The sequence below is a fragment of the Lepidochelys kempii genome, chromosome 25 (genome assembly GCF_965140285.1).
Source record: "Lepidochelys kempii isolate rLepKem1 chromosome 25, rLepKem1.hap1, whole genome shotgun sequence".
In the NCBI taxonomy this organism is placed as follows: Eukaryota; Metazoa; Chordata; order Testudines; family Cheloniidae; genus Lepidochelys; species Lepidochelys kempii.
In genome coordinates, this window is record NC_136404.1 from 12,079,265 (window position 1) to 12,093,172 (window position 13,908).

The window sequence follows — 13,908 nt, forward strand, 5'->3', positions numbered from 1 at the left end:
TAGGAGATGAGATGAGAGCTACTGTGGGTGTGTATACACAAGTGGGGGAGTCGCACCCCGTAGTGTTAGCACAGTTCCATGCAGTTAACTGTGGCTGAATTCAGTTGGCCTAGAAAATAGGAGGGACTGAGCTGATATTACTAAGATTGGAATTTGTGGCTCAAGAATTTTTCCCCCCAAACCTGATGCTGCTTTGACTTTTGAAGCCATCCCCTCCGCAAGAGCGTGAGATCAGATGCCCAGAGCAATGAAGCACGTACAGCTTCTTGCTTTGTTCTAGATGCCTGTGATGTCAACTGTTGCATGATAAAGACAAAAGGATTATAGGAACTGCCATGCCAAGTTCCACCGGTGATCACCAGAGTCCAGGGTCTGTCTGACCACTAACACTGTCTGTGGCCACAAACAGAGGCTTGAAGTTGCACATAAAATAAAAAAATCCTGTAATGGACATTTATGTGGAATAAACTACCTGTGGGGATTATGAAGAAACTTCTCCAATTGGTTATACGCTAGTTTATGCCATGAAATATGGAAGGGTTTTTAGTCCCTTATAAAATGCTTTGATCATCTCTAATGTAACTCTAGATTTGTCAATATCCATATAGATATCTCATCCTTTTTTGAATCCTCTGGTCTCAGACATCTTGTGGCAATGAATTCCACAGATTAACTATGCTGTGTGTAATTTACTTTTGTCCTTTTTCAAGTGGATTCTGGGGGCAGAGGAGCTGTTTGTGTTCGTTTTTATCCGGTGAACAGAGATAGTCAGTCTTTCTTTAGACAATATTTTTGTTAGTATCTGACTGCAGTTCTGCCTTTCAGCAAAGCTGATGAATTTGAGTGGTGAGGTAGGGTGGGTGGTGATGTCACTTTTGATGGATCCTGACCTTCAGGCGTTGTAACATTTCCAGAGTGACTGACACACACATCCACTCCCCTTCGTGCACACTCTGATGAAAGGTGAATAACTCACATCTGAGCTGAAATGCTTAATTATTTCTGCATACCTCCTGTTCCCAGAGATTTTTAGGAAGAGTTCTGTGTGAGTGATGTACAAGATACTCTAATAAAGAGCAGCTGGATAAAGGAAGGAAGCAACAGGAAGTAACCACACTTACCAAGAACCTTCTCTCTGCTTTGAGAGTGAGAAGCAGTGTATAAGCTATGTCATGTCGTCTTACAACAATCTCTTCCCCAAACAGACTCTCCCCCCCGCCCCCCCATGCCTGAGGAAGTGAGAGAAGCTTCCTTTACCAGGGTGCTTTTTATGATGAATGAATAACCTGAGCAGACAGAGAAGGGTTGCAGTGGCAGAGGATTTGTGGGTTGGAGTTAGAGAGTGGAAGAGAACCTGCTACAGAAATGAAGCAGACTTGAAGTTGTTTTTGCGTATGGTCCTACAAGCCAAGTGTGTTCCTCAGAGCCAGTCCCTGCACTCTCCAGCCTTCAGTGTTTCTCTAGCATGTATGTAACACAGTGTTCACTTTCTCCTGTCCAAGCAGTTTTGTTAAATAGGTGTGCTGCTCTCTCGTGCATCTTCCCCCTTTAATGATTGTACTTTCCTGTCTCCTGTAGTCCCTCAGCACTGGGGCCCCTCAGGAAGGAGTGTTTTCCGGAGACGAAGTGAAAGCCGCCAAGCGCCCCCGAGTGGGGAATTCCAGGAATCCCGAGGACTATGGACAGAACCCAGATTACTTGGCCTTCATGGAGACCCTGCTGCAGACGCAGTACCAGCCAGGACCACAGAGCAACATGTTTTAACCAGGATTAATAATAATAATTAAAAAATTAACCCTTTTCAACCCTGAGGAAAAATAACCAGGAAACTGTGGAACAAAAGGCCAGCCCCGTGCAATAGCCTGCTGTGAATTCCTTTCTTCGGCTCTCGGTTTGGACTGCAAGAAAATCCTGTCTGGCTACAGGCTACCTCTACTCTGTCAGCTGCATTGCTGACCAATAGAATAGGGAGCTCAAAACCCCTTCAGACAGCATTTCACATGAAGACTTCGGAAGAGTTTGTACTAGTGGAGCTTTGCGACTGGCTCCTTTTTTTTTTTTTTTTTTTAAGGTTTGGAAAGGGTTAAAATTAATGAAAAATGAAATGACTCAGATTTTTAAACCACATCAAACTCTTTTGTCTTTAAAAGGTGCTATTTCCCTGACTACTGAAGCAGCCTTTGAACCCTGATTTCTGTACATATAAATCACCTTTGTGACGTTTTCTATAAATGAGCATTATTAAGAAAAAAAAACACAAACAAAAATAGGAAAGCAACAGTTTCAACAAATAATTTTTTCTAGATCGTGGCTTTAAAACAGAAAAAAATAAAATCATTTCTCCTTCCTCCCCACCACTGAAATGTAATTTAACACTGCAGTGGGGAGAGAGAACAAGAGCAGACATTGTGGGTTGTTTTTTAAAGCAATGTTTTCTTTGTAACCTGGGGAAGCGGGGAAAGAAATGTCTCATAACCCGAATGTTGTTGCAGTTGATGATTTAGACCGTGGGTGTGTGCATTTCTGCCCTGTCATCAGCAAAGGGCAACCAGTGGGGAAATGGCTGGAAATTAGTGTTTGCTCCTTCTACTCCTCTTCCTTGCCTTTTCCTTCCCCATCTTTGCAATCACTTAGACTCTGTGGCCTCAAGCGTGCATGCCTTTTGATTCAGATATGCCACTTGATTCTTCCCCTCACCGATCTGGCAGGCATTGTTCTGTTGCTGCCATCCCCTTTAAGAGCTGCCACCCCCACCTTTCTATCGAGAGTGGCGTGCAAGGGGATTGTTCTGGCTCTCTATTAGGCATGGCTCCCAGAGGAACTTTTTCCTTTTCTTTTTCTTTGGTTTTGAGCTGTGCAGCTTACAGTTGCGTGAATCATTCCATGACAGAAGCCTTGGAGGTGTGTGTATATTCTCTTCTACCCCCTCCCCCCATTAAAGAAGAAATTCCCCAAACGCCTTCAATTGTTGTGACATCCTTTACTTAGGTAAGGCGTGAGCCTTTGAGATGCTCCTGGTGAAGCGGGATGAAAGCCTGCATTTGTTTGGGCTCAGTTCATTGAGTATTAAAATGAGTGTTAGAGTCAGAAACAAATCTTGAAATACTGAATAGGCGGCTCCCACCTGAACTCTGTGTAAGCACCTCCTCCCGTAGAACTGTTATGGGACAGTGTTGCATAAAAGGCCTTATCCAAAGCCCGTCAAAGTTGGTGGAAAGAGACTCCCACTGACTTCAGAGGGCTTTGAATCAGGCTTGAAGTGAAGAGAAATAAGTAGACTTGGAGAAGAACTGCAGGGAGGATGAGGCTGCTGTAGTGTGTGTGCATGGGGATGGGGACATGGTACTTATACAGCACATATTCAATCCCACCTTTGTGTCTTTGCCTGTGAGTTGACAAAGCTATCCAGGAAACGCGTCCTCGGCAATCTTTTTCTCTTGAGTCCCAGAAATTTCTGAGCAGGGAAGAACAATACTCTCTCTTTTTAAGCCCCCTTGTAATACAGTCAATATATATTTTTTTAAGTGACTGTGTTTAGATATCTTCATGGGAACGTGGGAAGCATTTGCAGGATAACACGGTAATTATTAGCATCTTAAGAGACTGGACAGATATTCAGCTGTCCCAGTCAGAGAATGGAAATGGAGTGAAGTGTTCTTTCTTGGGGGAATTAGAATTCCCTTCATTTCTTGCTGCCTCTGCTGAGAGGTGTTTTTTGCATTTTTTTTTTTTTTTAAAGTGTGTGTTATAACACAGTGTGAAATCCTTTTAGGTAGTTTTGTTCTTGTTTTTTTTTCTTCTTTATTTTAAGTTTTCAATTTCTCCAAACGAATCTGTCTCCAAAAAAGCATTAGACTGAATTTATCAAAGAAGAATGTACATTTTTTGTTTTTTTTCTTTAAAGGAAAAAAAGGACTGTTCTTAAAAGCCTCGTTCTGTGTCATTTTGGATAGAAGACAAATTAGAACCTAGCTGAAGTCTCTCTCCTTTATTTTGTGCCGCACCTGTATAGCGATTACTCCTGCGTAGCTGTCTCCTGTTGGCTAGAACAAGATTTAAAAGATAATTTGCTTGTATAAAAGAAAAAATGGATGTTTTAATGGTTGCCAGGCCACAGAGAAATATTTAAAACAATTGAAAGAGAATTTAAACAGCAGAGGATTTTTTTTTTGTTTTGGAAGTGGGGAGCGGGAAGGGAAGTAGGGCGGGATGGGTTGGGAGCAGTGGGCGGATTTCCTCTGCATGTTAAAAAAAAAAAAAAAAAAAAAAAAAAGTCCTGACTGAAGTAGCATCATTACTGTATTCATATGTAGTACCTTTTTTAAATACTATTTATATTGTAAAAACAAAAAACAAAAAAAGTGTGTTTCCCTGACCCCATATTCAGATGGTGAGTTATGTTTAAACGTGAATCTGGAACTGTAGAATGCCCTTCTTTGTTGCTGGGTTTTTCCTGTTTTGTTTGTTCTTAAAGCCCTCTTTTGGTTCAGGAATGACTTGTGCAGTTTATCTATAATGACCATGTTGAAGGTTTCTGTGCATCAGACTATGGAAAAGGAAATAGGAAATGCACACTTCTTCCCCACCCCCCAGTGAAATATATTTGTAAGTGTCTGATTATGTGCTATAAAATTATTGATTTTTTTCCTCTTAGATTAAGAATGTGATGTATTTTTTTGCATTTTTTTTTCTCTGCCTCTAGGTTCATAATGAATTAAAGGCTGTTGAGCACTTCAGAATTACAGTTTTTAGGAGGTTGAAGTCTCTTCATTTCTATATAAAAGCTACTGTGCTGAAGGGGAAGAAATCTCCCAAGTCAGAGTGGTTGGTGAAAGCTGACCAGTAACTCGGTCATGAGAAGCTGAGGTTGGTGAATTAGAATGTGGTCTGCCCCTTCTCTCCTAAGAGCAGGACAAGAGCTCTGTCCTTGCACCCCCAACAGGTCAGAATTGAAATTGCAATGATCCAAGGTCCAGGACTTGATATAGCTGGATCAGTGCCATAGAAGCACTGGTTAGTTACTGACCAGTGAGAGTTTTTAAGGCCCAAAATAGGGAGGTTGTGGAATCTGTCAGAGGTTTTTAAGACTAGGTTAGACAAACACCTGACAGGGATGGTCTAGGTAATATTTAGTCCTGCTTTCAAGCAGGGGACTGGACAAGTTGACCTATCGAGGTTTCTTCCAATCCTACATTTCTGTGAGTCTGTAAACCACCAGTGGCTATGTATTACTGGAAATCGGTCTTTTAACCATCCCACTAGTGGGTCAGCATGCCTGTCTAGCCCTTGCAGGTCACACAGATAATGAACCTTTTAAAATCATCCTTCTGATTGTCACCACCCTTTTTCCCCTCACTTGAGTTCGGACATGGTTTTATAGAGACATCTCACAAACTGCTACAGTTAGTGACTAATGCTTTGGATCACTTGAAAGCAATATCCCTTAGATTTCAGCTCACCAATACTTGCCTCCTAGCTTTACTCAAGGAAGTCTGATAAAACCATATTATTTGATCCAGATGCATGAGAAGGATGTGAGAGCCAAAGTCTCCTCTGGTGTAATTCCATTGCAGTCACTAGCAGAGAATTTGTGCTGTGATTTTAAGGTCCGCTATCTTGTGACCTGCCATAACCAACAACCCTTTGTGAAGGGCCAATAAATCCACATTAAGGACCAATAAAATGTTTCCAAGCAGCAGCCTTGGACCAATATCAGAAAGACAAAGATCAACATGTCCTATCAGAGCATCATAGAGCTGGGATGGAGTAGATATTTTCACACTAGCCTTCCCAAGTCTTGAAACTCTGTGGGTCTAGAAACTTGTCTAGGCCCTTTCTCTATTCAATCTACCACTGAGGTAGATTCTGCAGGGCTGAATAGCAAATTGTTATCCCATGTCATCTCACAATGTGAGCACCATGAGGATCAGGTGTGAATACTGCTTAGCTAGCTTAGCCTCATTCACTATTCCTTCGTCCCCATGCTCTGAGCACCATGTGGGGTGGAGAGTCTTCTGTTGAATGCCCTTCATTAGTCTCCTCTTCAAATCTCTGTCATATCCCTGGGTATTTGGGATGTTTCTGACCCATGCACCTGAATTGCAGTGGTAGCTGGAGAATGTTCCTCTGTCCTTTTTTGTCCGTCTGTGTCATCGTCTGCCCCCCCCCCCCGTGCTCACACCTTTCCTTCTCCTCGATTTGCCTCGATTTTCCTTCTCCTATTTCCTCTTTTCTCTGGAATTCCCACTCCTTCCCCTCTCATCTTGAGTCAGGTATAATCTGTTTGCAGGAGTTACTATGTATTCTGCAGGTTTCTGTCGTCTGGTAGCCTGGACCAGTGTGTTGAACAGACTGCAAAGCCCTTCGCTGGCCTGCCCTGTGGAGTTCTTGTCATAGGGCGTGTCTACACTACCACATAGTGTTGATCTAACATACACAACTTCAGCTCCTTGAATAGCGTAGCTGAAGTTGACGTACTTAGATCTACTTACCGTGGTGTCTTCACTACGTCGACACTAAGTCGACAGCTGACGCTCTCCCATTGACTCCACTTGTGCTCCTCGTTCTTGTGGAGTACCAGAGTCGATGGGAGAGCACTCAGCAATTGATTTATCGCGTCTATACACCCCCCCCCGGCTGGATCGATCGCTGCCCGCCAATCCAGCGGGTAGTGTAGACAAACCCATATAGCTGCAGTCAGCGATGGGCCCAGATTACATGGGTCTTTGGCCAGATAACCATCTGTTATGCTCTCTCCCAGCTCTGAAGCCCTAAAGAACACCACTTTTGCTATTGTAGTTTCGGAGAAGTACAGCTCCTGTTTTGGGGCTTGTGATTAGCGGGATGTATTCATGAGCAAACATCTTAAATCCTGTAGTGTAAAGGCTGGTAGAGTTCCCTTTGTGAGTCCGTGTCACAAATCGTCATACACACAATAAACCTGTTCTATGATCGTTGTTGGCAGCATTGAAAAGACAGGAATGAACAGGCTGCTTATTCTTGCTGCAATGCTGCCAGACGGAATTTAGCCCTAAGCCCGGAGGGTGGAATAGTGGAGGAAGAGAGATGTTTAATGCCTCAGTTTTTCTGTCTGACGGAAGACACAGCAGCTCAGTAAGGGATGAGAGGAGGATTCTTTTCTTGCAATGCTGTTGGGGCTATGCGTTGCTACATACTTTACATGCATTGCCTCTTGATGCTCAAGATCAAAATGTTATGGCCTTTACTAGGAACATACAGACTAGTTCTCCGATCAAGATGATAAATGGCCCCAACTTCTAACCACGTTCGTCAGCTCTTCACCTTTTTGTTTCACCTGATCTAGATGTGGAAGTGCCATGAGACGAGTGATCTCATCGTATTTCGGATAGAGTTGAAACAGTGACTCTTACGGGTGTGTTCTCGCAGGTCTCCAGCATAGCGGTCTGGGTGCTTATCCGCACCATTTTGAAGCTTGCCCACCATTTCTCCCATCATCCTGCGGCCTCCCAGCACTGGGATCTTTGAACACAGAGGGCCAGGAGTTTTCAATACAGCTTCCATGCTCTCTCTCCAGTGCCCTTTGTACTTTCCTTTTCACTTGACTGTAGTTCCATGATCACACTCCTTTTAAGAGATGAGTAGATGAAAACAAAGAGAAGGGTGAGAGGGGACTTGATTACATGGGGAACAAATATTTAATAATGGGCTCTTCATCTAGCAGAGAAAGGTACAGCATGGTCCAATGGCTGGAAGTTGGAAGCTAGACAAATTCAGACTGGGAACAATTGCCCAAGGGTCGTGGTGGATTCTCTCACTGCCAATTTTAAACATCCAACCTTGATTTTATCTAAAAGATCTGCTTTAGGAATTATTTTGGGGAAGTTTTATGGCCTGTTATACAGGTTGTCAGACAAGATGATCGCAATGGTCCCTTCTGGCATTGGAATCTCTGAATCTATAAAAGGGCCACCTCAGATGCTCCTGGAATCCATGTTTCAGCTCTCTCATAGCACGTGTATCAGTTGGGGTTATTTTGTTTTGACATTTCTCTTTTCCAGCCATTGGTATGTGTTCTGCATTAATGTTGCTGCTTCAAAGGATGCACTGAAACCCTTCCTAACTAGAGCGGGTCAGAACTTGGCATTTCTGTTTTGCGGACAGTTGACGTTTTTGAAATTTGTTTCCATTCCAGATTACAGCAAAGCAAGTTTTTTAAATTTGCTGCCAAATGGAAATTCAAAAAAAAAAAAAAAAAACCATTTTGAAAACTTCATTTATGAGGAAAATTTTTAAATTTTGTTTCAAAACAAAATATTTTGTTTTGATTTTTTTTTTCATTTTTCATTTTTACATTTTATGACATGTCAGTAGTAATAGTGCATAAGATGGCATGAGATACAATCCTAGAAATGTAAGGCTGGAAGAGACCTGGAGAAGTCATCAAGTCCAGTCCCCTGTGCTGAGGCATGACCAAGTAAACCTAGAACAGCCGGGACAGGTATTTGTCCAACCTGTTCTTAAACCTCCAGTGATGGGATTCCACAACCTCCCTTGGAAGCCTAATCCAGCACTTAACTACTCTTCTAAAGATGTAGTCATGTCCCTGAGTGAGCAAAGCTTTTGACACGGTCTCCCATAGTATTCTTTCCAGCAAGTTAAAGAAGTATGGGCTGGATGAATGGACTATAAGGTGGATAGAAAGTTGGCTAGATTGTTGGGCTCAACGGGTAGTGATCAATAGCTCCATGTCTAGTTGGCAGCCGGTATCAAGTGGAGTGCCCCAAGGGTCGGTCCTGGGGCTGGTTTTGTTCAATATCTTCAATGATCTAGAGGACGGTGTGATTGCACCCTCAGCAAGTTTGCAGATGACACTAAACTGGGAGGAGAGGTAGATACGCTGGAGGGTAGGGATAGGATACAGAGGGACCTAGACAAATTGGAGGATTGGGCCAAAAGAAATCTGATGAGGTTCAACAAGGACAAGTGCAGAGTCCTGCACTTACGATGGAAGAATCCCATGCACCGCTACAGACGAGGGACCGAACGGCTCGGCAGCAGTTCTGCAGAAAAGGACCTTGGGGTTACAGTGGACAAGAAGCTGGATATGAGTCAACAGTGTGCCCTTGTTGCCAAGAAGGCCAATGGCATTTTGGGATGTATAGGTAGGGGCATTGCCAGCAGATCGAGGGACGTGATCGTTCCCCTCTATTCGACATTGGTGAGGCCTCATCTGGAGTACTGTGTCCAGTTTTGGGCCCCACACTACAAGAAGGATGTGGAAAAATTGAAGGGAGTCTAGCGGAGGGCAACAAAAATGATTAGGGGACTGGAACACATGACTTATGAGGAGAGGCTGAGGGAACTGGGATTGTTTAGTTTGCGGAAGAGAAGAATGAGGGGGGATTTGATAGCTGCTTTCAACTACCTGAAAGGGGGTTCCAAAGAGGATGGATCTAGACTGTTCTCAGTGGTAGCTGATGACAGAACAAGGAGTAATGGTCTCAAGTTGCAGTGGGGGAGGTTTAGGTTGGATATTAGCAAAAACTTTTTCACTAGGAGGGTGGTGAAACACTGGAATGCGTTACCTAGGGAGGTGGTAGAATCTCCTTCCTTAGATATTTTTAAGGTCAGGCTTGACAAAGCCCTGGCTGGGATGATTTAGTTGGGGATCGGTCCTGCTTTGAGCAGGGGGTTGGACTAGATACCTCCTGAGGTCCCTTCCAACCCTGGTATTTTATGATTCTACGATTGGACCATCAGCCTTTCAGTTAACAGCCAAACACTGATTGTGCTAGAGATCCAGCTGCTTGCTGAAATGTTACACCTACTAGTTTAACTTAAATCACTCTTTAAACCTGTGTTTAAACACGCTGTATGCCAAGCCGTGTCATATTATGCTAATAGTAATGATATAATCGATTTTTTAAAAAAATTAAAGGGAGCTGCTACTTAGTACAGATTGAAACTTCTTATCTTATTTTCTAGATCAGGATGTCACCTGTTTGTGTTGTGAAACAGTTTGACACAAATTTGTGGAATTTTTCATCCAAATAGACAATTTCACTAAAAAATTCAGTGTTTCTTGAAAAATTTCCAATCCACTCTCTTTCTAGCTGTTTTTTTCCCTATTCAGCTCTCCAGGTATTTGGAGATGAATATAGTGAATCCAATTAAAAATGAAAATCAAGAGAATACTTCATTTTTTCTTTCCTATCTGAGGGTGGCCTAAGAATGGGGACTGGAAGGCTTCATGGTTAAGTAATGAAAGATAGATCTGAAAAACTGCCTAAACCACTAGTTCAAATCCCACCGAGATATGTAGGGATCGAAAGCTCACTGATATTCCATGGCTTGTATGAAATGAGATGGACTCCAGCTGCCCAAGGACAAATGTCCACAACTCAGAACCATTGCCACGAGGCTCTCCCTCTTGCTGCTGATTTCAACAGAGAGGCAAAAGACTGAATGAGATATTGTCACTCAACTCCACTCTTTCATTTGGTCCCCTCCATAGCAGGGTTGAGGCTTATCTGCAGGCAAAGCTTGCCCTGCTCTTGCCTCGAGGTTTTTACCTCTTCTCTTGAGTTAATAGGATTTCAGTCTCCAGGGCTGTCAATCCTGCACCTTTCACCAGCACTAAATAAATGAATGAATAAAAAGAATACAGAACCATACTCCTGTGGATTGAATCTGGGGGCTTGTCTACCTGAGGAAGTTGTACCGGTGTATAAAGGTGTGGGTGGTTTTTTTTGTTTTTTGTTTTTTTACTTTTTAGCCAGTACATCCCCCACATAGGGATACACTTATTTTGGTTTGAGTGACTTGTTTCAATTTAGCTTAAATTGATCAGGTTAAGCTAAACCTCAGGAAGCCACTCTTAAACTGAAATAGCATTCGCATAGGTTTAATAAGTGATTTAAATTAAACTGGTGCAACTTTTCCATGTATTCAGGTCTTCAGAGACTTCCACTCCTCCCCTCTCCTTCCCCCTTTCCTGAATGTGGAATCTGTAGCTCTGCTTACAATAAGATTGTGGTTTTTAAAACAGAGTGATAAAGATACTCATTTTGGGCCAAGGGAATATTAAGTATTTTTGTTTGCTCGATGCTGGGGATAATTCCATTGAGGATTAAAGGTGATGGTGTCACATCAGGGTGTTGCTTTAGACATCTCCTCCTCTATGGCTTGGTAATCTGGGGGAGAGGAAGCAAAAATGAAGACTTTCTCCAGAAGGTTCTTTTACTGGAGCTGAGGCAGCTGAGTCTTTTCCACTCCACTCTCCTCCTACGAGAAAATCCCCTAATCCCATTGCTCTGCACCTCTTGCAATCATTAAGAGCAAGGGAAAGTGTCTGGTCTTTGCAATGGTTTAAATGATTGTTAAGGTGCAAGGCAAATGGAGAATCGAGACCACTCTATAATAAAATATCTGAAGGACTGTTTCGGCTGAGCCCCAAACAAATGAAGCTGGAGAAGAGAGGAGGCACAGATGTGTGACTAGGGTAGTATCATGTTTCAGAGTAACAGCCATGTTAGTCTGTATTCGCAAAAAGAAAAGGAGTGCTTGTGGCACCTTAGAGACTAACCAATTTATTTGAGCATAAGCTTTCGTGAGCTATAGCTCACTTCATCGGATGCATACTGTGGAAAGTATAGAAGATCTTCTTATATACACAAACCATGAAAAAATGGGTGTTTACCACTACAAAAGGTTTTCTCTCCCCCCACCCCACTCTCCTGCTGGTAATAGCTTATCTAAAGTGATCACTCTCCTTATAATGTGTACGATAATCAAGGTGGGCCATTTCCAGCACAAATCCAGGGTTTAACAAGAACGTCTGAGGGGGGAGGCGGGTAGAAAAAAACAAGGGGAAATAGGTTACCTTGCATAATGACTTAGCCACTCCCAGTCTCTATTCAAGCTTAAGTTAATTGTATCCAATTTGCAAATGAATTCCAATTCAACAGTCTCTCACTGGAGTCTGGATTTGAAGTTTTTCTGTTGTAATATCGCAACTTTCATGTCTGTAATGGCGTGACCAGAGAGATTGAAGTGTTCTCCGACTGGTTTATGAATGTTATAATTCTTGACATCTGATTTGTGTCCATTTATTCTTTTACGTAGAGACTGTCCAGTTTGACCAATGTACATGGCAGAGGGGCATTGCTGGCACATGATGGCATATATCACATTGGTAGATGTGCAGGTGAACGAGCCTCTGATAGTGTGGCTGATGTTATTAGGCCCTGTGATGGTATCCCCTGAATAGATATGTGGGCACAGTTGGCAATGGGCTTTGTTGCAAGGATAGGTTCCTGGGTTAGTGGTTCTGTTGTGTGGTATGTGGTTGCTGGTGAGCATTTGCTTCAGGTTGGGTGGCTGTCTGTAGGCAAGGACTGGCCTGTCTCCCAAGATTTGTGAGAGTGTTGGGTCATCTTTCAGGATAGGTTGTAGATCCTTAATAATGCATTGGAGGGGTTTTAGTTGGGAGCTGAAGGTGACGGCTAGTGGCGTTCTGTTATTTTCTTTGTTAGGCCTGTCCTGTAGTAGGTGACTTCTGGGAACTCTTCTGGCTCTATCAATCTGTTTCTTCATTTCCGCAGGTGGGTATTGTAGTTGTAAGAATGCTTGATAGAGATCTTGTAGGTGTTTGTCTCTGTCTGAGGGGTTGGAGCAAATGCGGTTGTATCGCAGAGCTTGGCTGTAGAGAATGGATTGTGTGGTGTGGTCAGGGTGAAAGCTGGAGGCATGTAAGTAGGAATAGCGGTCAGTAGGTTTCCGGTATAGGGTGGTGTTTATGTGACCATCGTTTATTAGCACTGTAGTGTCCAGGAAGTGGATCTCTTGTGTGGACTGGACCAGGCTGAGGTTGATGGTGGGATGGAAATTGTTGAAATCATGGTGGAATTCCTCAAGGGCTTCTTTTCCATGGGTCCAGATGATGATGATGTCATCAATATAGCGCAAGTAGAGTAGGGGCATTAGGGGACGAGAGCTGAGGAAGTGTTGTTCTAAGTCAGCCATAAAAATGTTGGCATGCTGTGGGGCCATGCGGGTACCCATAGCAGTGCTGCTGATTTAAAGGTATACATTGTTCCCAAATGTGTAATAGTTATGGACAAAGTCACAAAGTTCAGCCACCAGGTTAGCCGTGACATTATCGGGGATAGTGTTCTTGACCTTTTGTAGTGGTAAACACCCATTTTTTCATGGTTTGTGTGTATAAAAAGATCTTCTGTACTTTCCACAGTATGTATCCGATGAAGTGAGCTGTAGCTCACGAAAGCTCATGCTCAAATAAATTGGTTAGTCTCTAAGGTGCCACAAGTCCTCCTTTTCTTTTTAGGGTAGTATCGGCAATGGTGGGGTCGAAGTGGAAGCTACTGTAGTTCTCCCGCAGCGAAGATGACAGTGGGTTGGGGAGATGCTCCATGTTTGTTCCAAAAGGGAGGTGGCGAACACTGATTTCACGGATTCTCAACAAGGCCCAGCGAGGTGCACCTGCTGCAGTCAGGGTTCTGGGGCAAGTACAGTCTCCGATCTCACCGCCCTTTATCGACTGCCAGCTCCTGGGAAGCCTGTTGTTTTCACTCTTCCAGGCGTGCAAGAGCACCAGTCATGTTCTTCTGTAGAATGCCTGGAGGACCCAGGTGGCTGATACTTACCTATCTACCAGGCACTATTTGTAGATGCCATTGTTCTCATTCAACGTGGTGCTTGGAATAAATTGACAGTTCTTTCTGCATAGCACATGGGGCAGAGTGCCAGGAGCCTAAGCAGAGGACCTGTGCTTAATACCGATTGGGCCTAGCACTGAGATTTGAATGATACTTAACACTTTCCACCTCAAAGCACTGCAGAAACATGACTCCTCCCAACACCCCTGTGAGAGATTTCGTGCCTGCTTTACAAACAGGAGAACAGAGG

General features: G+C 43.3%; 1 protein-coding gene across 1 annotated transcript in view; it reads left to right on the forward strand.

The window, feature by feature from the left end:
* Window positions 1-4,744, forward strand: part of KDM4B (lysine demethylase 4B) — a 178,456-nt gene extending 173,712 nt beyond the window's left edge. Inside the window, exon 23 of the mRNA XM_073324669.2 lies at window positions 1,579-4,744. Coding sequence (XP_073180770.1) covers window positions 1,579-1,764 — 186 coding nt within the window. The 3' untranslated portion in view covers window positions 1,765-4,744. The remainder of the gene's footprint in view (window positions 1-1,578) is intronic.
* Window positions 4,745-13,908: the final 9,164 nt, after the last annotated feature.